Source organism: Gorilla gorilla, chromosome 1 (assembly GCF_029281585.2).
Source record: "Gorilla gorilla gorilla isolate KB3781 chromosome 1, NHGRI_mGorGor1-v2.1_pri, whole genome shotgun sequence".
NCBI classification, from domain to species: domain Eukaryota; kingdom Metazoa; phylum Chordata; class Mammalia; order Primates; family Hominidae; genus Gorilla; species Gorilla gorilla.
The window spans coordinates 101139773-101162212 of record NC_073224.2 but is presented as its reverse complement, the minus strand read 5'-3'; the positions used below and the strand labels follow the sequence as shown (position 1 = coordinate 101162212).

The 22440-nt window shown below is 43.0% G+C and overlaps 2 protein-coding genes across 11 annotated transcripts in view; one reads left to right on the top strand and one right to left on the bottom strand.

Moving 5' to 3' along the window:
* Positions 1-22440, top strand: part of DAP3 (death associated protein 3) — a 133813-nt gene that overhangs the window by 66126 nt on the left and 45247 nt on the right. The gene's annotated exons all lie outside the window — the stretch shown is intronic.
* YY1AP1 (YY1 associated protein 1) overlaps positions 1-22440 on the bottom strand; it is a 29257-nt gene that overhangs the window by 3039 nt on the left and 3778 nt on the right. For 4 of the 10 annotated variants that reach the window (XM_063694257.1, XM_063694268.1, XM_031016274.3 and 1 more), the window contains 7 exons: positions 17592-17632; positions 16581-16684; positions 13726-13924; positions 12152-12238; positions 10013-10184; positions 7779-7923; positions 6086-6236 (listed from right to left, as the gene is read on the bottom strand). In XM_063694257.1, the coding sequence (XP_063550327.1) occupies positions 6086-6236; positions 7779-7923; positions 10013-10184; positions 12152-12238; positions 13726-13924; positions 16581-16684; positions 17592-17612 (879 nt within the window). In that variant the 5' untranslated portion in view covers positions 17613-17632. The remainder of the gene's footprint in view (positions 1-6085; positions 6237-7778; positions 7924-10012; positions 10185-12151; positions 12239-13725; positions 13925-16580; positions 16685-17591; positions 17633-22440) is intronic. The other 6 variants (XM_063694254.1, XM_063694263.1, XM_063694261.1 and 3 more) reach the window with 3 other exon arrangements.

Sequence of the window (22440 nt, the reverse complement as noted above, 5' to 3'; positions counted from 1 at the left end):
AAGAACTGAACTTAAACCACTGACAATAAGCATCTGTTCATCCAATATGATGAACATAGGATGTTTTCTATATCCTAGGCACTGTGCTAAAAGCTAAGCACACACATAAGGGAAGCAATTCCTGCTCTCATGGAGCTTACAGACTAGTGGGAGAGTCAAGTGGACAAATGACATCCTACATTAAAAAATGTACAAAGGGCTGGGCATGGTGGCTCATGCCTGTAATGCCAGCACTTTGGGAGAACGAGGAGGGTGGATCACTGGAGGTCAGGAGTTCATGACCAGCTTGGCCAACATGGTGAAACCCTGTCTCTAATAAAGTACAAAAAAAAATTAGCCGGGTGTGGTGGTGCACGCCTGTGATCCTAGCTACTTGGCAGGCTGAGGCAGGAGAATCGCTTGAACTGAGGAATTAAGAGGTTGCAGTGAGCCAAGACTGCACCACTGCACTCCAGCCTGGGCAACAGAGCAAGACTCCAACCCCGACACCCCACCCCATCCCCCAACAAAAGTACAAAGATGTGCACGAAAAATGACACAAAACTAAAACTTAAAACAAAAATTACTTCTGGCCAGGTGTGGTGGCTTATGCCTGTAATCCCAGCACTTTGGGAGGCCGAGGCAGGCAGATCACAAGGTCAGGAGATCAAGACCATCCTGGCCAACATGGTGAAACCCCATCTCTACTAAAAATACAAAAATTAGCCAAGTGTGGTGGCACGTGCCTGTAATCTCAGCTACTCGGGAGGCTGAGGCACGAGAATCACTTGAACCCAGGAGGCGGAGATTGCAGTGGGCCGACATCACGCCACTGCACTCCAGCCTGGCAACAGAGTGAGACTCCATCTCAAAAAAAAAAAAAAAAAAAAAAAATTATTTCTGCAGAAGAATAAGGTTTATCACGTGTGCCTTAAAACCATGGATACGCCAGGCATGGTGGCCTACACCTGTAATCCCAGCACTCTGGGAGGCTGAGGTGGGTGGGTCACGAGGTCAGGAGTTCGAGACCAGCCTGACCAACAAGGTGAAACCCCGTCTCTACTAAAAATACAAAAATTAGCAGGGTGTGGTGGCCAGTGCCTGTAGTCCCAGCTCCTTGGGACGCTGAGGCAGGACAATTGCTTGAACCCGGGAGGCAGAGGTTCCAGTGAGCCAAGATCACGCCATTGCACTCCAGCCTGGGCGATGGAGCGAGACTCCGTCTCAAAACAAACAAACAAACAAAAACAAACAGAAAGTACTTTTTAAAAAACCATGGATAAAAATAGACAAATACTAAGGCATATTATCATGCATTTTCAAAATATTGAAGCCAAAGGAAAAATCCTGCATGCTGTCAGAGGTTGAGAAAAACAGGTGTTACACAAAGACTCAAGAGTTAAATGGGGCCATGGCTCATGCCTATAATCCCATTACTTTGGGAGGCCAAGACAGGATGAGCACTTGAGGCCAGGAGTTTGAGACCAGCCTGGCCAACATAACGAGACCATGTCTTAAAAAAAAAAAAAAAATTTAGCTGGGCATAGTGGTGCACACCGGGTTGGAGACACCAGTGAGCCATGATTGAGCCACGCTCCAAACTGGGCAACAGGGTGGGACCCTGTCTCGGAAAAAAAAAAAAAAAAGTTAAATGGCATGAAATTTCTTAACACCACACTAGGAGCTAGAAGAAAATGAAGTGAGGCCCTTAAAAGCTTCTTAAAAAAATTATTTCCTATCTAGAATTCTAGATACAGTGACAGAGGAGAGTATTATTTTTTTCCTTTTATTTTGAAATAATTATATTCATAGGAAATTGCAAAAAATAGTACCAAGAGGTCCCATGTACTCTTCAACCAGTTTCTCCCAATATAATGTTTTTATGTTACATAGTAACAAGAGTTATACATATAAACAAGGTACACAGTACAATATTACTACCAGGAAACTGGCCAGACATGGAGGATGTGGTGGCTCATGCCTGTAATCCCAGCACTATGGGAGGCCAAGGCGGGCAGATCACTTGAGGTCAGGGGTTCGAGATCACCTGGCCAACATGGCAAAACCCCATCTCTACTAAAAATACAAAAATTAGCTGGGTGTGGTGGCTAATCCCAGCTACTCAGGAGGCTGAGGCAGGAGAATCGCTTGAACCCAGGAGGCAGAGGCTGCAGTGAGCAACAGTGAGACTCTGCCTCAAAAAAAGAAAAAAAAAAAAAAAAAAAAAAAAAAACGAGGAAACTGACATCGATACAATCAAAAGACCATGAATAGAGTTTTTTTTTTTTTTTTTTTAAATACGGAGTCTTGCTCTGTCACCCAGGCTGGAGTGTAGTGGCGAGATCTCGGCTCACTGCAAGCTCCACCTCCCAGGTTCACGCCATTCTCCTGCCTCAGCCTCCAGAGTACCTGGGACTACAGACGCCCGCCACCACGCACGGCTAATTTTTTTGTACTTTTAGTAGAGACGGGGTTTCACCACATTAGCCAGGATGGTCTCGATCTCCCGACCTCGTGATCCACCCGCCTCAGCCTCCCAAAGTGCTGGGATTACAGGCGTGAGCCACTGCGCCAGGCCCCGGAGATGGTTTAAATTTGAAAATTCCCTTCCCAAGCACTCTCCCTCAGGATGCTACTGGAATGGGGCCATGCAGGGTGGCTCATGCCTATAATCCCAGCACTTTGGGATGCTGAAGCAGGAGGATCACTTGAACCCAGGAGTCTGAGACCAGCCTGGGCAAAAAACTGAGACCCACCCACCTCAATTTTTTAAAATTCAGAAAAAAATTTTTTTTTAAAAAAGCTACTAGAATGTGTTCCACTAAGTAAAGAAGTAATACTCAACGCCTGTAATCCCAGCACTTTGGGAGACCGAAACGGGTGGATCAAGAGGTCAGGAGATCAAGACCGTCCTGGCTAACATGGTGAAACCCCGTCTCTACTAAAAATACAAAAAATTAGCCAGGCGTGGTGGCATGTGCCTATAATCCCAGCTACTCGGGAGGCTGAGGCAGGAGAATTGCTTGAACCCGGGAGGCGGACGTTGCAGTGAGCCAAGATCATCGCGCCTTTGGACTCCAGCCTGGGCAACAAAGCGAGACTCGGTCTCAAAAAAAAGCAAAACAAAACAAAAAACAAGGCCAGGCGTGGTGTCTCATGCCTGTAATCCCCGCACTCTGGGAGGCTGAGGCGGGTGGATCCCCTGAGGTCAGGAGTTCAAGACCAAGACCAAGGTTGCAGTGAGCCGAGATCCAGCCTGGGGGACAGAGCAAGACTCTGTGTCTCAAAAAAAAAAAAAAAAAAAAAAAAAGTAATGCAAAAGCAAAGATGTGGAATTCAGGAAATAAGAGGATCTAACACAGTATGAGGCAAAAGGAATTCCTGGGATGATGGTGAAGAAAAAGCCCAAGAAGACATCAGTGCAGCAACATGGAGAGCAACACGCTTAAGAGTGGAATAGTGTCAGAGGGCTCAGGGAGCAATTTCTTCAAGATGAAAGTGACAGAATATCTAGAATGCCTGAACACACTGAAAGATGATGATCTGGGAAACAAAATGTTCAGCAGGAAAGGCAAAGTAACACAGTAACATAGCTGAGCTGTGAAGAGCATTTATACAGTCCTTAAAATCTATTTTTTTTTTTTTTTGAGACGCAGTCTTGCAAGACTGGAGTGCAGTGGCGCGATCTCGGCTCACTGCAAGCTCCGCCTCCCGGGTTCACGCCATTCTCCTGCCTCAGCCTCCCGAGTAGCTGGGACTACAGGCGCCTGCCACCATGCCCAGCCAGTTTTTTGTATTTTTAGTAGAGCTGGGGTTTCACCATGTTAGCCAAGATGGTCTCGATTTCCTGACCTCGTTATCCACCTGCCTTGGCCTCCCAAAGTGCTGGGATTACAGGCGTGAGCCACCGCGCCCAGCCGACAGTCCTTAAAATCTTACAATGTAAACCCTGAATACAATCTAACCAAAATTCTACCATAACTACTAGTGAGGAGTTTGGAGAGCAGAAAATGTGCATGTTTGTGGTGGGAGTAAGGGAGTGAGGAGAGAGGTAAATCTTCGGCTTCCGTGGTTTATGGTTAATAAGTAAGGCCTAAATCCAATACACCAGGCAGTACCAATTAGAAGCTGAGACAGGAGAATTGCCTAAGGCCAAAAATTGAAGACCAGCCTGGGCAATACAGGGACACCCCATCCCTAAAAAAAAAAAAAAAGTTTTTGGCCAGGCACAGAGGCTTACGCCTATAATTCCAGCACTTTGGGAGGCCGAGGTGGGCAGATCACCTGAGATCAGGAGTTCAAGATCAGACTGACCAACATGGTGAAATTATGTTTCTACTAAAAATATAAAAATTAGCCAGGTGTGGTGGTGCATGCCTGTAGTCCCAGCTACTTAGGAGGCTAAGGCATGAAAATTGCTTGAACCCGGTAGGCGGAGGTTGCAGTGAGCTAAAATTGTGCCACTGCACTCCAGCCTGGGTGACAGAGACAGATTCTGTCTCAAAAAAATAAAATAAAATAAATAAATAAATAAATTTAATGGCCAAGCACAGTGGCTAATGCATATAATCCCAGCTCCTCGGGAGGCTGACGTTGGAAGAATGCTTGAGCCTAGGAGTTCAAGGCTGCAGTGAGCTATGACTATACCACTGTACTCCAGCCTAGGCAGGAGAGTAAGACCTTGTCTCAAGAAAAATACAAAAATAAAATGAAACCAAAGGCTGGGCATCATGGCTCCTGCCTGTAATCCCAACACTCTGGGAGGCTGAGCTGAGGCAAGAGGACTGCTTGAGGTCAGGACTTCAAGACCAGCCTGGGCAACAAAATGACACCCTGTCTTCACACAAAATAAAATAATCAGCTAGCCTTGGTGGCATGCACCTGTAGTCCAAGCTACTTGGAAGGCTGAAGTGGAAGGATCACCCAGGAATTTGAGGTTGCAGTGACCTATGATTGTGCCCATGCACTCCAGCCAGGATGACAGAGTGAGAACCTGTCTCTAAAAAAAAAAAAACATAAATAAATATCTAAATAAAAAAGAAGGCTGGGGGCAATGGCTCACATTTGTAATCCCAGCACTTAGGGAGGCCGAGGCAGATGGATCACCTGAGGTCAGGAGTTCGAGACCAGCCTGGCCAACATGGTGAAACCCCGACTCTACTAAATACAAAAATCAGCTGGGCATGGTGGCGGGGGCTTGTAATCCCAGCTACAAGGGAGGCTGAGGCAGGAGAATCACTCGAACCCAGGAGGCAGAGGTTGCAGTCAGCCAAGATCGCACCATTGCACTCCAGCCTGGGGGTCAAGAGCGAAACTCCATCTCAATCAATCAATCAATAAGTAAAAAGAGTTGAGAAAAAGTATATAGGCCGGGCCTGGGCGACAAGAGCGAAACTCCGTCTCAATACATACATACATACATACATACATACATACACACACACACACACACACACACACACACACGTATACATACAAACACAAAATTGAGAAAAAGTATATAGGCTGGGCACGGTGGCTTATGCCTGTAATCCTAGTGTCTGGGAAGCCAAAACTGGTGGATCACTTGAGGTCAGAAGTCCAAGACCAGCCTGGCCAACATGGTGAAACCTGTATCTACTAAAAATACAAAAAATTAGCTGAGCGTGGTGGGCACGCCTGTAATCTCAGCTACTTGGGAGGCTGAGGCAGGAGAATCACTTGAACCTGGGAGGCGGAAGCTGCAGTGAGCCAAGATCATGCCACTATACTCCTGCACTCCAGCCTGGATGACAGTGCAAGATTATGTCTGACCAAAAAAAACATAACAAAACAAAAACCCAAAGCATGTAAGTGGAATACTGCATATCATTTCTAGAAAGTTCAAGAGAATTATTACAGGGAAACATGGATTTGTGGAATCTTTTAAGAGGATGAAGATACTCCAGAGGAACGTAATGAATGAATCAATGCCCCTGAAAAGGCAACAGGGGAATTAATCTAGTGTATAAGTAGGAGAAATTAGCTTTAGATAAAAGAAGGTTCTTCTTTTCTTTGAGAATAACAAGATAAAAGAACAGACATGTGTTGGTGAGGTGCCTGGATAGTGCATGCAGGAAACACTCACTTTAATGATGTTGTCAGGAGCTCTGTTCATGTTGAGGTTCTTGATTCTCACTGTCAGTTGGCGGGCAGTCTTGCAGGTTAGAAGGTACTTGCTGATTAGAGGGTTAAGAAACTCAGTCCCTTCAAAATGCTTCAGTCCTAAAGCTAACAAACTGAGAAAGGAGCAATAACACTAAATCTCACTTCACAGTCCTTCCTTCTAAAGGGCTTCCCCAGACTAACACATTTTACAATCTACTTTTTCTTACTTGCTCTTAAAACAAGGTCTCACTCTGTCACCTGGGCTGGAGTGCAGTGGCGTGATCACAGCCCACTGCAGCTGCTACTTCCTAAGCTGAAGCGATTCTCCAGTCTCAGCCTCCCAAAGTGCTGAGATTACAGGCATGAGCCCATGGCGTGTGGCCCAATCTACTTTTTCATTTTTTTCAGACAGGGTCTTGCTCTGTTGTCCAGGCTGGAGAGCAGTGGCATGATTACAGTGCACTGCAGCCTTGAATGCCTGGGTTCAATCGATTCCCGCACTTCAGCCTCCTGAGTATCTGTGGCTATAAATGTTTGCTACCATGCCTAGCTAATGTTTTATTTCATTATTTGTAGAGACCAGTTCTCACTTTGTTGCCTAGGCTGATCTTGAACTTCTGGCCTCAAGTGATCCTCCTGCCTCGGCCTCCCAAAGTGCCGTCATTACAGCTGTGAGCCACCATGGCTGGCCAATCTACTTTTTCTACAACTAATTCTTGTAGTGACTACTACAAGTTGGTGACTACTCAGTAGAAAATTTCAGGTATTTAGTGAGTAGTGATTAAGTACTATGAATAAGAATCAAATAGTTCACAATTAAGTAGGAGCAAGAGAAACTAGTCATAAATCATTAATAAATGTCAGATCATGATGAGCTGTATATTAACAACACAAAGGAAGTTCAAAGAGAATACATGGGAAGGAGAATGATTCTAATAAAACAAATATAAAATGAATAATAGGTACCCTGTCAGACAAATTAAACTGGCACCAATACTACCCTCTAACATAACATATATAATCATGGTTACATATATACATATTTGCTGATAACAGTGTGGCAATACACACAAAGGGCCATAAAAATGTTCATAATCTAGCTGGGCGTGGTGGCTCATGCCTGTAATCCCAGCACTTTGGGAGGCCAGGAGTGGGAGGATCATTTGAGGTCAGGAATTCGAGAGCAGCCTGGGCAACACAGAGATACCCTCACCTGTATAAAAAAAATCAGCCATGTATGGTGGCACACGCCTGTGGTCCCAGCTACTCCATGAAGGCTGAGGCAGGAGGATCACTTGATCCCAGGAGTTCAAGGCTGCAGTGAGCTGTGATTGCAACACTGTACTCCAGCCTGGGTGACAGAGTAAGATCCTGTCTCTAAATAAATAATAACATTATAAAAGCCAACCTCCTGCCTTGGCCTTTCAAAGTGCTGGGATTACAGGTGGGAGCCGCCATGTCCAGTCTAAAACATTTTAAAAATGTGTGTAACATCCCCCTAAAAAGCAGTATTTGGCACTGCTAGAACAAGCACGTTCTAGAGGACTCTGCTCATCTATACTGCTTTTCCTTTTGTGTCCATGTCTTATTATACAAGTCTTACTTCCCCTAAACTCCTCAAAGGAACTACATCTTCTCCTTGGGATATTTGATCCCCCAGAGTAAACACTTACTTGTCCTCAGCCTTGGTGAAGAGGATCTTATCCTGGGGATTCTTTGCCTTCAGGGAACACACTGGAAGTAACTCTGGATACATGAAAACCTTGCTTGTGGCAAGGATCCAAGCCACTTGCTTTGGCAAACAGGGAAATTCATTGGCTATAAGAAAATAAATCTCTGATAAATCAACTTCTAGGAAAAAAGGGGGCTTCAAAAAGCCTGTGAATGCATTTTTGCATTTAGGTAGAGCTGTCCTTATCTAACTTGATTCCCTCCCATCTGCCTACCACTCCCCAAAGAGTTTCCACAGTCTTTCCTCAACTAACATTACGTCTAAAGGGAGTCCCATTCACTGGCAATAAAAGTTGACTTTTTTTTTTTTTAGACAGAGTCTGGCTCTGTTGCCCAGACTGGAGTGCGTGGCGCAATCCTGGCTCACTGCAAGCTCTGCCTCCCGGGTTCGGGCCATTCTCCTGCCTCAGCGTCCTGAGTAGCTGGGACTACAGGTGCCCGCCACCATGCCTGGCTGATTTTTTGTATTTTTAGTAGAGACGGGGTTTCACTGTACACAGGATGGTCTTGATCTCCTGACCTTGTGATCCGACAGCCTCGGCCTCCTAAAGTGTTGGATTACAGGCGTAAGCCACGGCGCCCGGCCTCTCTTACTCTTTCTTATGTGTAACACTTTATTCACAAAGTAAAACAAACACTTAAAAAGTACCTAGTAATACCTGTCACACAGTGTATGCTCAAAAATGTTTTACCTCCTTTCCCCTTTAAATCTCTGAAGGATAACAGACCTTCAACAATGCTTTTTTCTTCCAGGATAAGATTCCAGGCCAGGCGTGCTGGCTCACGCCTGTAATCCCAGCACTTTGGGAGGCCGAGGCAGGTGGATCACCTGAGGTCAGGAGTTCAAGACCAGCCTGGCCAACATAGTGAAACCCCGTCTCTACTAAAAATGCAAAAATTAGCCAGGCATGGTGGCACGCACCTGTAATTCCAGCTACTTGGGAGGCTGAGGCAGGAGAATTGTTTGAACCTGGGAGGTGGAGGTTGCAGTGAGCCGAGATCACCCCACTGCACTCCAGCCTAGGTGACAGAGCGAGACTCCATCTTAAAAAAAAAAAAAAGAAAAAAGATTCCAACTTCTTTAATCTCCCTCACAAATCTGGTATTCCAAATTTTACTTTTATTTCATTCTTTCTTAACTTTCATTAAGTTCTCCCAGATTCCTCCTGAGGTTGGGAACAAAAGAACCATAAAAGGAATGAGACAATTCAGTCTCATTCATTTCTGTCTCCCTCTCTCAGCCTCTCAATTTTAGGCACCTCTGCATTTCTAGAGACAAAACTACTATATCCATATTTCTCCTTCCATAAGTGTCATTTTTATATCTCCAGAAGAAAAACACAGGACACTAGATGTGTAAGATAATACCATAATTTGGTATTAAATCACGTTTTCATTACCATTTCATATAATATAGCTATTAAAGTAGTTTGGGATCTGTGTCTATGATATAGTACACTTAAATTCAACTACATTCAATTTAATGATAAGACTCAGGGATTTAAAATAGAATCCAAAGACAAACCCAAATCCAGAACAAACCACAACTAATTTGCTAAATCAGCAAACAAATCAGAAGTAAATATTTGGCTTAAGTAAATAGCAAATATTTTCTCAAAAAATACTAAACCAATGCAAGGTAGAATCTAAATCGGCAAATTTCTTTAAAATACTGAACACGGCAAATGTACAATCTCTAATTTACGCCTAACTTGCAAGTCAACATTTCATTCAGAATGGAGATATCACCTATGCTACAATCATTATGGTAAATAAAGTTAGTTGATCTTAATGAAGAGAGTAAAAAGCTAAACATGACCGAACTTTACCACCTGACTTTCATCTTTACCAGGCCCCAGTTTATCTCGATCTGACTCCTAATACTTACCCCTCATATTGCTGTAGTCCAATTCTTAGCACTGAGCCTCAGATCTCTACCTCCCATATTCCTATACTGTCCACTGCCTCCACCCCTTACCCAGGCCCAGAGATTATCATGTAATTCTAGAACTTGGATAATGAGTACAAAGGGAGGATAAAACAGAGAAGGAAGAAATTACAAATGTCCTGTGTCCTCCATTCCTAGGCAAGTATCCTAGGAACTTATCTATGGGATAAGATTCCCACCACCTCTCACCGCAAGTAAAAACTTAAAGCTGACACATCTGTCTCCTACCAGTCTTCTTGACAGTTTTATGAGGGCTGCAGTCAATGCTGACATGTGTGCTGAAGTCTTCAATCAGCTGCATAGCTCCCATCAAGTTACAGGGTTGGAACAGGGTCTGAAACTTGGGGTTGTACTGATGGTGAAGGGCGATGGAGCTTTGAGCAAAGGTTCCCAGCTCTTTCTGGGAAAACAGGACACAAGGAAGATCTAAGACAATTCCAGACAATTAATACCAATAGCCTTCAGAATCTAAATGAGAAGCTGATCTTCCTACTACAGGATAAAAACAGGTAAAAATAATCATAAAGTCTTTCACAATAAACTACTGTTAAGATTATGCCTGAGTTCTCAGATATTCAGGGATTATATTCTTGTTTTATTTTTAAACTGTTTCTCACTAAGGAATACATGGTCTAGCTCCCGAGCTAGAATTAAGAGTCTCAAGAATGGGGACTATTACTTTAATTTAATTAATTAATTTATTTTGAGACATGGTCTCACTCTGCCGCTCAGGCTGGACTGCAGTGGCATGATCTCAGCTCACTGCAAACTCCTCCTCCCAGGCTCAAGCCATCCTCCCACCGCTGCCTCCTGAGAAGCTGGGACTATAGGCATACACCTCCAAACCTAGCTAATTTTTGTATTTTTTGTAGAGACAGCGTTTTCCCATCTTGGCCAGGCTGATCTCGAACTCCTGGGCTCACAATCCGCCTGCCTCGGCCTCTCATAGTGCTGGGATTACAGGGATGAGTCACCTCACCCGACCAGGACCATTACTTTTAAAATTGTTTTGTCTTTTGGTCTCAGAATAATGCCTACAACCAAGTACTCCTCATCCTCCTCTGAATACAGTAAGAGATGAAGACATCCTGTTGATCACCAAGGAAGTTTTAGAATACTAGCAAATGTATTCTTCAAAATCCAAAGAAGACTTACTGAAGAAGCTGAGAGTATTATCATTACCTGTCCAAAAGTTTGAGGCAATTTTTATGAGGTAAAATATGGTTTTGTTTTTGTGAGACAGGTTCTCACTCTGTCACCCAGGCTGGAGTGATATATAAGCATGGCTCCCTACAGGCTCAACATCCCAGGCTCAAGTGATCCTCCTACCTCAGTCTCCCAAGTTGCTGGGACTACAGGCACTCGGCACCATCCCCAGCTAATTTTTTTATTTTTTATTTTTTTGGTAGGGATGGGGTCTTACTATGTTGCCCAGGCTGGTCTCAAACTCCTGGGCTCAAGCAATCCTCCCACCTTGACCTACCAAAGTGCTGGGACTACAGGCATGAGCCACCATACCTGGCCAAATTTCAAATTTAAAAGCTCAAAATACCTCAAAACGTCATGAGCAAAACTAGCTCTACACATAAAACACTAATATTGAGCTTCATGAATGGATAATGAATTCAACATCTACATGTATATTTACTTTATTATTTAAATTAAAACAAAACAAAACAAAAAAAACACAGACCGGGTCTTACTATGTTGCCCAGGCTGTTCTTGACCACTGGGCTCAAGTGATCCTATCACCTCAGCCTCCCAAAGTGCTGGAATTACAGGTGTGAGCCACTATGCCCAGCCTCAACATCTATGAAATGAATAGCGGTACCAAAAACCTAAGAAGTCAGGGTGAATCTAAAGATAAGGAGGAGGACCCAATAAAAATACCAGAAGGACAGGCCAGGCGCAGTGGCTCATGGCTGTAATCCCAGTACTTTGGGAGGTAGAGGTGGGCAGATCACTTGAAGTCAGGAGTTCGAGACCAGCCTGGCCAACATGGCAAAACCCTGTCTCTACTAAAAATACAAAAAAAAATTACCCATGGTGGTGCCCGCCTGTAGTCCCAGCTACTTGGGAGGCTGAGGCAGGAGAATCACTTGAACCCGGGAGGCAGGGGTTGCAGTGAACTGAAATTGTTCCACCGCACTCCATCCTGGGTGAAAGAGCAAGGCCCTGTCTCAAAAAAGAAAAGAAAAAAATTGAATACACTCTTTGTCCTTTCATGTGAATCAGTGGCTTATGTTCACTCAGCAAACATAGGAAGCCATAGCAATCAAAAATACCCGAGAGAATAACTGTGAGAAATAACCTGCCAAGCTAATTTTATATTCTAGTCTATAGAATTACGGCAATTTGGAAACTTACAAGACATATCCTGGTGCTACTGGCCTCCGGATTGAGATTGGGGTTGCAGGTGGCAAGAAGGTGGATTTGTGTCAAGAGCTGAACATGCTGGGGAGAGAAAGAAAATAATGCAGTGATATGTTATGACACTGCCGTTTCAGGAGCCCAGAGATATTTTTTTTCCCCCTGGAGACAGGGTCTTGCTCTGTCACACAGCTTGGAGTGCAGTGGTGTAACCATGACTCAATGCCCTCTCAACCACCTGTGCTCAAGCAATCTTCCCACCTCAGCCTCCCAAGTAGCTGTGACCACAATGCCTGGCTAATTTATTTTATTATTATTATTATTATTATTATTATTATTTTTAGACAGAGTCTCGCACTGACTTTTGGGCTGGAGTGCAATGACGTGATCTCGGCTCACTGTAACCTCTGCCTCCCAGGTTCAAGTGATTCTCTTGCCTCAACCTCCCGAGTAGCTGGGATTACAGGTGCCCGCCGCCACACCCAGCTAATTTTTTGTTTTCGTAGAGACGGGGTTTCACCATGTTGGCCAGGCTTGCCTCGAACTCCTGACCTCATGATTCACCCGCCTTGGCCTCCCAAAGTGCTGGGATTACAGGTGTGAGCCACTGTGCCCAGCCTTATTTTTATTTTTTGTAGAGACAGAGTCTCACTATGTTGTCCAGGCTGCTTTTGAACTCCCCTGCTCAAGCAATCCTCCCACCTCAGCCTCCCAAAGTGCTGGGATTACATGTGTGAGCCACTGCACCCAGCCACCAGAGAGTCATTAACTAAGATGTTAATGACATTAACATTGCATAAAGTGCAAACAACTTTATGACACAAATTTTGCTTTCTGCAAAGAGTGTGAGAACAACGTAGGATCTTGGCATAAATTTCTCAGACATGTTCCCTTGAACAAAATGACAGAACCAGAGGAAGTTTAACCTCTAAACAGAGGAGGAACTGAGATTAGAAAAGGAAAAGGCCAGGCGCAGTGACTCACGCGTGTAATCCCAGCACTCTGGGAAGCCGAGGCGGGTGGATCACGAGGTTAGGAGATCGAGACCACCCTGGCTAACACAGTGAAACCCCGTCTCTACTAAAAATACAAAAAATTAGCTGGGTGTGGTGGCGAGTCCCTGTAGTCACAGCTACTCGGGAGGCTGAGGCAGGAGAATGGCGTGAACCCGGGAGGCAGAGCTTGCAGTGAGCTGAGATTGAGCCACTGCACTCCAGCCTGGGTGACAGAGCGAGACTCCATCTCAAAAAAAAAAGAAAAAAGAAAAGGGAAAAGGGAAAAAAAACTACTTGTCACAGTGAAGGTTAAATTTCAGGATAGATTACTGAGGACTCTTTGAAATCTGTAATTCCGAATACCATTAGGGTCCTTATGTGCTGTCTTCCCTGAACCACAGGACATGAACATGATGACTTCTCAAGCTCCTAACTGATGTGAAGATACTACGGTTTTAATACGTAGTAAGGTAACTATCTCTGACATTTACAAAGCTGCTAATTTTAGATTATACCAAAGCCTCAGAGTTAGGCCTTGGTATAATTCAATATTAATATGACCAAGGAAAGTGTTACCTGCTGCATCTGCTGCTGGAGTCTCTTCCTTTGTGCTGGGTCCAGAATCAGGGTCTGATGAACTTCCTTACACTGGGGTTTAACCTTCTCTACCTCCTTCTGCTGTTTGGCTGAAGATTTCTTCATCTTCAGCTGTTCAAATAGTTCCTTCGCTATCTGATGTTGTTCATTTAGTAGGTTGGCCAGTAGTTCCTCAAACCTATCCCAAACGGGGATGACTGAATTTGAGTGTTTTCCTAGGTCCACGACACATCCAATTCTTTCCAATGATGAGCAAAGAGCCTGAACAATTTTCATTCCCTACTAATCCCCCCTTTTCACTTTAGCCAACAGTCAAACTCCCAGCCTTACACAAATCTTTTCCCAAAGTAGTTAGCATGCATCAAATGATTCTGTATTACACCCCATCCCATTCCTCTACAATTCCTCTTCCAAATAATATACAAATGAAGAAAAAATTAAACAAAAAACTAGGGACAGAGAAATATATGGGTAAGAAAGCAGCCAAGGAGCTGGTGGGAACTCATCATTCTCATTTCTTCTCTCATTACTTGTTACTCCCTGGGATGTTACTCCCATCCCAGGTCCAGCTTGTCCCATTATCCTATCTACTCAGGCTGCACTGCCCTAATTTCTTAACAAGTCAAAGACTTTCTAGCATGAAGCAGGAAAAGGATATACCAAAATAACTGAAGTACACGGTAGTTCAAATGAACAGAACAGAGAAGTTAGTTAAAATATTATCCATGAAGGCTATCTTCTTTCAGCCCTTTAAATTCCTCTTCCAAGGTTCCTAACCCTAACTTCCCACCCATACCCTCCTGAAAGATTGTTTGCAGGGCTGAAGCAAAAATTCCAATACCTAGCATGTCAGTTCTATGTATGATTACTATACCTTTTCTATGTTTACATAGAAAGAAATAAAGGGAGAATAATATACCTAAATGATTAAGCATATGCTGATACCCTATGCAACAGGATAAGATCTGCTGAAGTAGCTATAACAAGCAGGTTATCATATTTCAAGGAACCCCCTATATTACAGCAATAGTTAAATGGTAACGTTTTTCAATAGTTTTTGCAGATAAAGATGACGTTTGAATAAGTTTTCTTTTATAGTATTTACTGTGGGTTTGGGTAGCACAGAGTAAAAACCTGAAGACCGTGGGACTATCTATACAATCTTTACTGAGAACTGAAAATTTGAACATCCGCGCTACCACCACTGAAGGAACAGAAGAGAAGAAGCATAAAAAAGTAGAAAATGGAAACATAGCCTGCACTTAGTTTTAACAAGGATTATTTAGGTAATTGATAAGGGAAGCCCCAGAGTTTTTGTTTTGACTGTCTTTTTCTCCTCTCTCTTCCTTATTGTGTTTTAAGATGTTTTTACTCTCTATGGACTTACAGAGGGATTTTTATTTAGTCAAAGATTAAAACAGGTTTGTATTTGCAATCGAAAGAGAAGCAGAAGCTGCCCAAGTACAGTCATGTGCCACATAATGTTTCAGTCAATAACGAACCACATAGTCAGAGGTGGCTCCATAAGATTACTGTACCTTTTCTATGTTTACATACATATGTACTTACCATTGTGTTACAACTGCCTACAGTATTCAGTACAGTACAGTAACACACTGTACAGGTTTTGTAGCCTGGGAGCAATAGGTATGCAGTAGGCTAAACCATTTAGGTTTATGTAAGTACATTCTACGATGTTTACACAATGATGAATCATTTAATGATAGATTTCACAGAGGGTATGACCATGAGATGATATATGACTATATTCCATTGAATACCAGAAGGTAACTGGATTCTAACAGGAATTTTAAATTAGTTCTATATTTTCCAAATTTTAAGAAGTTATAAAGAGTTGATCAGCAAAACCAAAATGTTTATTAATCAGATCCCATTATACGTTCCCAGGATGAATGGTTCCATTCTGCTATACCAGAATTTTGTTCTATGAACTATAAATTAAAATAACGGGTCAAATACTGACTTAGCAATCTTGAGATTTTTGATGTAGTTGTATTGTGATATTTGTTGTAATGGAGAACGACTAGTAGTTCTAGTTTTTAAGACATTGGTTGGCCTATCTTATCTTTTTTCACTAAATTGGAAAATCCCTAAAGGTCTAGCTTTCAGATGGAACCCAAGCTCTCTGCTTAGTAGTGCTGTTAAGTTCAAACACAGGACTAATTACAGGGACTATTCTCTTTGCTTTGTTCCACTTATGGCACAAAATGCATCCTGACCTCTCGCCATCGACCTAATGATTATATGCTGCTACAACAGAATAAAGTGCAGATGCAAATCCACCACAAAATGAGGAAAAAATTAAAGCCTCTACTTTCTGGATGCTGTAACACAAGTGCCAACTTTAGGCAAAAAGGTCAGCACGTATGTTTCAGACTCCTTACTGCAGGTGCTTCAGGGTTTGCTCCACTAATGCCTAGGTGACTAACAAATTTTCAGTCACATTTAGCAGATATTAATGGCACATAAAAAGAACAAAAGGGACAGACTGGATATTACAATATGGGGTAGTTTGTGTGGCTGGCCACATTGAGTCCTACATACCTCTCCAGCACCACTCACCCGGAGAAGTGGATATGGATGCCAGCTACTGTTTTTTCTCCCTTCCCAAACAGATACAGCTTGGCCTACAGCTGCACTGCCCCATAACAAGGAGACTTCACTTGACACCTAACTCCTGACAGGGCTCTGCATCCTTACATCAGTAACAGAAGCTGGCTGGGGATGAAAAATTGTTAACTGCAACTTCTGAAAACCTTTTCAGAAATAAACTTTTCCTCTATTCCAAATCTCAAGGTCTTCAACTAGCCTACCGTAGAGCTTGAGGGGTGTTAAAGTTAGGTTGAGGCTCAGCCACATGCTCCTCCTCTTCTGGGCCATCATCTTCCATGTTGGAGAATCCCATCTCATCTTGGAACTGTGGGCAAAGGAAAGGGAGGGTTTTCCTGGGGAATGGGCTTTTGAATGTTGCTCCAGTGTTGGGAAGGAAAAGTGAAAACTATAAACAATACTTTAATAATGCTGGCACCCAGAAAGAGCCTACATCAGAACCTTTCTCACTTCAGGACTCCCACAAACCCACATTTGGAATGACTATTATGCCAGGAAAGAAGTCGCTCAACCAGTCAACTTGTATCAGTAAGCACAGAGCTAGGATAACTCAAAATGATCAATTTCTTAAACAGAAATATCTTTTTAGACAAATTTATGGAAAAGGTAATTATTTGTGTGCAAAATACTTTAAAACTAGTTGGCAATCTTTAAGGACACACCAAATGACAGTAGGGGAAGCCATCAAAAGTTTTCAAGGGGCAAGATGTGCTGGCTCACACCTATAATTCCAGCACTTTGGGAGGTTGAGGCAGGAAGATTACTTGAGCCTATGAGTTCCAGAACATGGAAAGACCCTGTCTCTACAAAAAAATAAAATAATTAGCCGGGCCTGTAGGTGTGTGCCTGTAGTCCCAGCTACTCAGGAGGCTTAGATGAGAGAATTGTTTGAGCCCTGGAGGTCGAGGCTGCTGTGAGCTGAGATTTCACCACTGTATTCTCCAGAGCCTGGGTGACAGAGCAAGACTTTGCCTCAAAAAAAAAAAAAAAAAAAAAAGCTTCAAGGAAAATTTTAGTAAGAATAACCTACATGTGGATAATCAAGAGTCTAGCAGTTAGCAAATTTCCCTTGTCATTATATTCTTTCCCAGGTAGACTAAAAGGAGAATTGGTTCAGTCCCTCTTCTAGAAGGAGCATCACAGAGACCAAAGGACACATTTTGTTGGAGAACCAACTTACAATCCCATGTTCTCACTTGAGGATCATTACTCACAGTTTCAAACAGATCTTCCATCAGCTCATTTGCTTCCTTTTCTGCAAAAAAGCCAAACATTGTTGTTGGTATAAATTAGATTCATTTTACAATAAGGAGGAATTCCATGTAGACAATGTATCATGTTTTCAACAAGGCATCTGACTAATTCTTCATATCTATCCTTATTCCTAAGACAGGGTCTCACTCTGTCACCCGGGCTGGAGGGCAGTGGCTTGATCTCAGCTCACTGCAATCTCTGCTTCCCAGGCTCAAGCGATCCTCCCACTTCAGTCCTCCAAGTAGCTGGGGCAACAGGAGTGTGCTGTCATGCCCGGCTAATTCTTCCATATTTTGTAGAGATGGGTTTTCCCCATGTTGCCCAAGCTGGTCTTGAACTCCTAAGCTCCAGTGATCCACCCACCTTGGCTTCCCAAAGTGCTGGGGTTACAGGCATGAGCCACCACGCCCAGCTATCCTTCATTCATTTATTCAAAAACATTTATTGAGTACTTACTATGTTTCAATCCCTGTTTTAGATGCTTGGGATATATGAGAGAATGAGAGAGAGACAGAGAGTTCTAATCTCATGAAACTTAAATTCTAATAGGAAGAAGACAAGGAGAAAATGTGAGCTAGATGTTTTTTTTTTTTTTTTTGAGACGGAGTTTCACTCTTGTTGCCCAGGCTGGAGTGCAATGACACGATTTTGGCTCACTGCAACCTCCGCCTCCCAGGTTCAAGCTATTCTCCTGCCTCAGCCTCCCAAGTAGCTGGGATTACAGGCATGCACCACCACGCCCAGCTAATTTTGTGTTTTTAGTAGAGATGGGGTTTCTCCATATTGGTCAGGCTGGTCTCAAACTCCTGACCTCAGGTGATCCGCCCGCCTCGGTCTCCCAAAGTGCTGGGATTACAGGCATGAGCCACCATGACCAGCCCAATGATTTTATAATTAGATGGCCTATCCAAACCCACACAATACTGAATGGAATCAAGAGACAAGTCTCCCAACCTGGGCAAAATGTCAACATATCTCTAAAAAAAAAATGTATCTGGGCTTGGTCGCGCATGCCTATGGTCCCATATACTTGAGAGGCTGAGGTGAGAGAATCTCTTTGAGTCCAAGAAGCAGAGGTTGTAGTGAGCTGAGACCGTCCCACTGCATTCCAGCCTGAACGACAGAGCAAGACACTGTCTCCAAAAAAAAAAAGAGACAGACAGAGACAAGTTTCCAACAGTGTTTCATAGGACTCTATCTTTGGACCCGACCTATTCAAAAACTCCATCAGTGAATTAGAAGACCAAGAGAACATACTTAACAAATCTGTAGATGATGTAAAGCTGTAAAGCTGAAAGGGACTGCCAATCCAATTGATGGAAAATTCAAAATCATATTTTCTCAAATCAACTGGATGTAACACGTAAAGATAAATTTAAAGTTCTACATTGAGGATTTTTTTTTTTTTTTTTTAAATAGAGCCAGGGACTTGCTATGTTGCCCAGGCTGGTCTTGAACTCCTGGGCTCCAGCGATCCTCCCACCTCATCCTCCCAAAGTGCTGGGATTACAGACATGAGCCACCCCACCTGGCAAGATCTTATATGTGTATTCAAGATATTACACAACTCACTAAGTCTCCAGATGAAAACCAGAATCTCTAAATATAGTTTGACAGTTTGACAATGCCCAATGACAGACTAAATGAGAAATTAGGAGGCAGCTTGATCTTTTTTTATTTCCTCAGAGATCTTTGTTCTGAGTTCTGACTCTTGTTCTACAAATATTCAAAGTCGAAATGATTATCATGTTAATGGGTAAAGAGCTTCAAATCTTTGGATATCTCATTTTTTTAAAAATTTTACTCATTTGTTTTACCTTATGTGTTCCTCTACAATGGATATCTAGGAAGTTAACGACCATTCTAGCTATCTAGCATTCTGGTTCTTGATATCATGTAAAATGAGTGTTCTGATCTCTGACACACAAAGCTATTTAGAAGATAAAAAATAGACATTTTTTTCAACAATCATTTTACTTTTGTCTCTACATCTACATACTCTACATGTCAGAGTTTTTGTTTCTGTTTTTTCGAGAGTAGCTGGGATTACAGGCACCCGCCACAACACCTGGATAATTTTTTGTATTTTTAGTAGAGATGGGGTTTCATCATGTTGGCCAGGTTGGTCTCCAACTCCTGACCTCAGGTGATCCACCCGCCTCATCCTCCCAAAGTGCAGGGATTACAGGCATGAGCCACCACACCCAGCCAAGTACTTTGATTCTTAATGGAGGATTTAATCCACTGACATCCCAAAGGACAAACTATCCAATGGAATTCCTGGATAAAACACAGGCACACAGTGTCTCTTCCTCAGAGGAAAGAAATTTTTGTCAACAGAAGAATTTTGCTCTTCTGGGCGTGGTGGCTCCTGCCTGTAATCCTAGCACTTTGGGAGGCCGAGCCTGGCGGATCACCTGAGGTCAGGAGTTCGAGACCAGCCTGGCCAACCTGGTGAAACCCCGTCTCTACTAAAAATACAAAAATTAGCCTAGCATGGTGGCTAATGCCTGTAATCCCAGCTACTTGGGAGGCTGAGCAGGAGAATCGCTTGAACCCGGGAGTCGGAGGTTGCAGTGAGCCGAGATTGCGCCACTGCACTCCAGCCTGGGCAACAAGAGCGAAACTCCATCTCAAAAAAAAAAAAAAAAAAAAAAAACAAAATTGATTTGCTCTAGCAGAAAAATAATTATATTTCAGGAATTCCTTCAGGAATCCTATACCAGTACTGAAAGATCCTATATTGGAAAATGAAAATGCCCAAATTAATAAGTCCTGAGATAGAGGAGAAGGGATCTTGTTTTGTCCATCACTGTACCTTAGTACCTGGAATAGTGCTTGGCACATAATAAGCATTAAATACATACATGGCAGTCTTGTTTCTGAACCAAAATGAGGTGGTTTAATGAAAGAGATGGGTTTGGCTAGGCGTGGTGGCTCACACCTGTAATCCCAGCACTTTGGGAGGCTGAGGCAGGTAGATCACTTGAGGTCAGGAGTATGAGAACAGCCTGGCTACTGGCTAACATGGTGAAACCCTGTCTCTACTAACAATACAAAAATTAGCCAGGTGTAGTGGTGCGTGCCTGTAAACCCAGCTGCTCAGGAGACTGAGGCAGGAGAATCACTTGAATCCGGGTGGCAGAGGCTACAGTGAGTCGAAATCCTGCCACTGCATTCCAAACTGGGCTACAGAGCAAGACTCCGTCTCAAAAAAAAAAAAAAAACAAGTGAAATACTGAAATACTGATCAGCTTTAAAAAGAGAACTGTCATAACCACCCCAATTTAGTTCCAAGACTTAGGCTTCCTCACCAAGGCAAAATTAACACAGTAAGAAGGCTATTCCAGTTCATTTTGGAGAAAATCTTGGATTTGGTAAGCCGGTAAAAAGAGCTGGGCATGCTGGCTCACATCTGTAATCCCAGCAAATTGGGAGGCCAAGACAGGAGGATGGCTTGAGGCCAGGAGGAGTTCGAGACCAGATTGATCTACATAGCAAGACCTGGGCCAGGTGCAGTGGCTCACTCCTATAATCCCAGCACTTTGGAAGGCTGAGAAGGCTGGAGAACTTGAGGTTAGGAGTTCGTGACCAGCCTGGCCAACGTGGGGAAACCCTGTCTCGACTAAAAATACAAAAATCAGCAGGGTGTGTTGGCACGTGCCTGTAATCCCAGCTATTTGGGAAGCTGAGGAAGGAGAATCACTTGAACCTGGGAGGCAGAGGTTGCAGTGAGGCAAGATTGTGCCATTGTACTCCAGCCTGGGCGACAAGAGCGAAACTCTCTCTCAAAAAACAAAAACAAAAACAAAAAACCACAGCGAGACCTAATCTCAATTTAAAAAAAAAGAAATTGTATACACATACGTGCACATATATGCACACTACACACACATATCACATGTATGTTTTGAGAAAAATAACACCATGAACCTACTACCCGTTAAAAATTAGAGAAAATATTAAACTTTTCACAAATTTACATAGCATTATTATACAGGGGCCATGTCAATAGAAAGAAAGGACTATCAGACAATCTTTCCTAAAACTTCTCCATTATCTCACTGAATCCTATAATCTGTCCTATTAAAACACCTTTTTAAATTTCTTGCTTTTTTTTTTTTTTTTTTTGTGAGACAGAGTGTTGCTCTGATGCCCAGGCTGGGGTGCAGTGGCATGATCTCAGCTCACTGCAACTTCCCCCTCCCAGTTCAAGCAATTCTTGGTTCAAGCAATTCTCGTGCCTCAGCTTCCCGAGTAGCTGGGACTACAGGTGCACTCCAACACATGCGGCTAATTTTTTTATTTTAGTAGAGACGGGGTTTCACCGTGTTGCCCAGGCTGGTCTCGATCTTCTGAGCTCTGACAATCCGTCCACCTCGTCCTCCCAAAGTGCTAGGATTACAGGCGTGAGCCACCCCACCTGACCAATTTCTTGTTCTTTTAAAAGTACAGTAATTATTTTTAAGTTCCAGTACTAAATTAATGGGTAGTCTGTCAAATAGCTACTGGATTTTATATCAGGAGGGCTTTCTACATGTATGTATACCCAAAAATGACATTAAGACCTTTTTACATAAACTCACTGTAGAAATATATCCCAAAACAAGGTAAGGAATATAAATGACGTTTACCTTCTTTTCAAACCAACAGTTCCTTTATACAAAAACACCAGATGATACAAAACATATTTTTTTAAAGTACAAAGTTCCATACAGAATAAAATAAACACTTTATGGTTATTCCTAAGAATAAGTAGTGACAAAAAGTCTTTGCAATTGGGTAATAAAATTTCAGCTTCTAGGAATA